A 3727-nucleotide genomic window follows, 5' to 3' on the forward strand; every position below is an offset into this window, starting at 1 on the left:
TTATGTTATGTGTATAAATGTAGTATAAAAATTATAATCCAGGTGGAACAAAGATTTCTCAATAGCCCCTGAATTACAATTTAATTGTATTACCTTTGTTAATTGCTTTCAAAATGAGAGAGCGACGCTTCTATTTTCAGGGTTTATATAGTCGTGATCAATCCCCAGATTTACAATTCTTGTATAAAATTCAAAAACTATATAAGTGTACGTAAAACTCTTTCCTTTTATTGACTGAAATTCAAAACTTTCCCCTACCCTTTAGGGACGCTCAATTTTGCCATGCATTTTTTACCGCTAATTCTATCCCACTTTTCACTTTTCAGAAAGCGTCTATTTCTTTTCTCCAATAATATTCAAATTTTCAAATGAGGATAGAGATATATTTTCTCTCTTTCTGGTCGTCAACGTATCTAACGTTTCCCCGAGAACAATACCATTGTATAGCTGTCAATCACTTTTCTCTATAAATTTATTTTATTTCTTTAAACTTAAATAGTTCTTTAAATAATAATATTTTCATCATTTTATATTTTGTTAACAATATCCATTAATTCTTATCTATTTATTGATATAAATTTTACCATTACTTTATTTATTCTAACAAATTATAATTAAACAATTAAATAATAAAATTAATACTATTTATAAAAAACAAAATATACATTTTAAATAGAAAATTAACATTGTGTTAATTTTTAATAATTTATTTTTTTAATATTTATTCAAATTTCTAATTAATTTTATAAATTTGAAATATCAAATTTTCTTTTCTCTTTCCTAACCTTGGCCTTGAGTCAGCTGAGCCTTTTTCATACTTAGGTGTTTATCTCAGTACATTTGTACTCAATTAACCTTATATTGAATTTCCTATACTTTTAAATTTAACAGAATTATATTTTTTTTATCTACAAAATTTAATTATATTAATTTATTTATAATTATTAAATTTTTAATTTTGATCATTGAAATACCGTTTCATGTCTATAATTGCGAGGCACAAATTTACCTTTATCATAATTTTGAGCAGTACTGAAAGAAGCATCATTGCTGATAATGATTTCACTGTCGATTGGTTCCAGAGTTTTCCGTGCATGATCTGCAACCAATTTGACAAAATTAACTGTTGCAAATCACAACCAAAAAAGTAATATTATATTTAGAGAAAGATTTTTCTATATTTTTTTAATTTGATTTTCTCACCTTCGGCACATTCTTCGGCGTATTCCAAATTTGCATCAAAATTAATTTGAGACAAAGACTTTCCTTGGTACTCCACAGGCAATGATCCTCTTTCCATTAACATCAGCAACTTGGAAACTTTGGTTGTCTGGTATAAGTCAACTGACAATCTTAAAATTAAAAAGGACATTTGATTTTATACATGTAAACTAATGAACTGAACTACAATTTGTCAAAATTAATAACAAATAAATTAAAGATATTAATTTTTTATTTTTTAAAAATTAAAATAATATTATAAATTAATTTTTATTTAATTAAAAAAATTTTGAATACATATTATTTTTCTAAGTATTACTAGATAATATTTTATTAAATAAATTATTCTCTTACTCGTAAAATTCAGCGTGAGTCTTCTCTGTATGTCCCATGAACTTCGAAAATTGTCTCAATTCTTCTTTGGACATATTTAAGATTTGAGCAACTGTTGCTATTTGTTTTCTTAATTTATTACTTGACATTGCCTCAGGATATTGCAACTTAATTCTTTTAGTTAAGAATCGAATCGCCACATCGCCCTGTCCCCACTGAATTCTACTATCAGGAAGAGCAAATACATAGTCATTTTCAAGTGGAATATATTTTTTTCTTTCCACTAATAAAGTTTTGATTAATTTTTGCAACAGTTCCGGCACTAAAATAACCACAGCTCTTGATCTTTTTCCACTGTTGACTACACGTTTGTATTTTTTAGTCAGAACGTTTTCAGAGTCTGTTAACACTTTTTTAAAATCTGAAAAATTTGATGTCGATTCCTTTTCATAATTGTTTAATTTTAAATACTGTACGTCCCCTATTCTTCTTCTGTTAAAAAGAATAACCAAACCAAACCTCAACAAGCAAAAATTAACATAACAAAAAAATCTAAAAATTCAAATAATAATAATAATTGTAGAGAGATTTCATCAACTTCGGAAAACTAATAAACCTCGGGTTTGTAAATAAAAGCTTGCTTACTACAGATCCGAGGTCAATGACATTGATAAGTAAAAACAAAGAAATAGTTCCATCTGATTTGCGTGAAGAATTATGAAAAGGACAAATAATAGATGTTCATGATCATTTAGGAAGATGTCCGGTAATTGAATTTGAAATTGTAGATAAAAAAGTAAAAGCATTAATCGACACTGGTAGTCAAATAACTTGTATATCTGATAATTTTTATAATGAAAATATTGTAGAATTTGATAAATGTGAAAAACTACCAATTGTAGGTATGAGTATTGTAGGTGCAACCGGAGCACGTCCTATAAAAATAAACACTCAAGTTCTAGCAGATTTCAGAATGTGTGGTTATGATGGTCAATATGTATTCATAATTGTTCCTAAATTAAATTGTAATTGCATAATTGGGGCTGATATGCTAAAAGTTTTAAAAACAAAAATTGATTTTGAAAGTGATATCATTCAAGTAATGAGAGATGAGGAAGTTTTAACAATGGAAATGCTAAAAGAAAGCATAAATAATATTAAAATAATTAAAGAAAATAATAATGAATTTGAAAATAAATTCGAAACTAATTTGTCAGTTGAAAAAAATTTCGAAAATGAAATTACAACTGAAAATAATATTGAAAGTAATGATATCAATAAAGTAATTATAAATCAATTAAGTGGAATAGAATTTCAAGTAGATAGTCCTGGGGTAATTAATGAAATTATGGATACAAGTACCTATGATGATACACAATTTGAATTTGATATATCCGATGAGGAAATAAAAGATAAAATTAATGAATGTACTTTGTTGAACCAAAATGAGAAAGAAAGATTCTACAAACTTATATCGCGTTATAAAAATGTATTTTCGAAAAAACCGGGTAGAATTTCTGTATATGAACATAAATTAGAAGTTGATGATACGAAACCATTTTTTAAAAAAACCTATCCGATTCCAATGAAACTCAGAGAAAGAGCTATTGAAGAGCTTCAAAAATTAATAAAGTTAAAAATAATTAAAACAATGAATACATCTTATGTAAATCCGATTTGTGTTACAATTAAAAAAGATGGCACTATAAGATTTTGTTTGGATGCGAGAAAAGTGAATGAAGTATTGACTGATTCTTATGAACGCGCAGAAACAACAGAATTGTTATTTCAACGTTGTACGGGTGTGAAAATAATGTCTTCGTTAGATTTAGTCAGTAGTTTTTGGCAAATCCCATTAGAAGAGGATTCAAAAAAATATACGGGATTTATTTTCGAAGGTAAATGTTATGTTTTCAACGTCGTACCATTTGGTTTAAAAACTAGTACAAGTGCGTTAGTAAGAGCATTAGATCAGGTTTTGTGCGGTATAGGCGATTTTGTGATCACTTTCATAGACGACATGCTGTGTACATCACAAAGTATCGATGAACATCTATATCACCTTGAAAAAATATTTCATCGATTAGAGCAGCACAATATGACCATCAATTTTCAAAAATCTCATTTTTTTCGTCCAGAAATAAAATTTTTAGGACATATTTTATCGGCAAAC

The 3727-nt window shown here is 27.0% G+C and overlaps 1 protein-coding gene across 1 annotated transcript; it reads right to left on the minus strand.

Annotated features, from left to right (window-relative positions):
• Window positions 1-344: 344 nt before the first annotated feature.
• On the minus strand, window positions 345-2238 carry LOC122505273. Its single transcript, XM_043616781.1, has 4 exons — window positions 1576-2238; window positions 1204-1352; window positions 1010-1099; window positions 345-464 (listed from the first exon to the last, which is right to left on the minus strand). Exons 1-4 carry the CDS (start codon window positions 1701-1703, stop codon window positions 451-453), a joined length of 381 nt encoding a protein of 126 aa, XP_043472716.1. The 5' UTR covers window positions 1704-2238; the 3' UTR covers window positions 345-450.
• Between the last annotated feature and the right edge of the window lie 1489 nt (window positions 2239-3727).

Source organism: Leptopilina heterotoma, unplaced genomic scaffold (assembly GCF_015476425.1).
Source record: "Leptopilina heterotoma isolate Lh14 unplaced genomic scaffold, ASM1547642v1 Lhet_351, whole genome shotgun sequence".
NCBI lineage: Eukaryota > Metazoa > Arthropoda > Insecta > Hymenoptera > Figitidae > Leptopilina > Leptopilina heterotoma.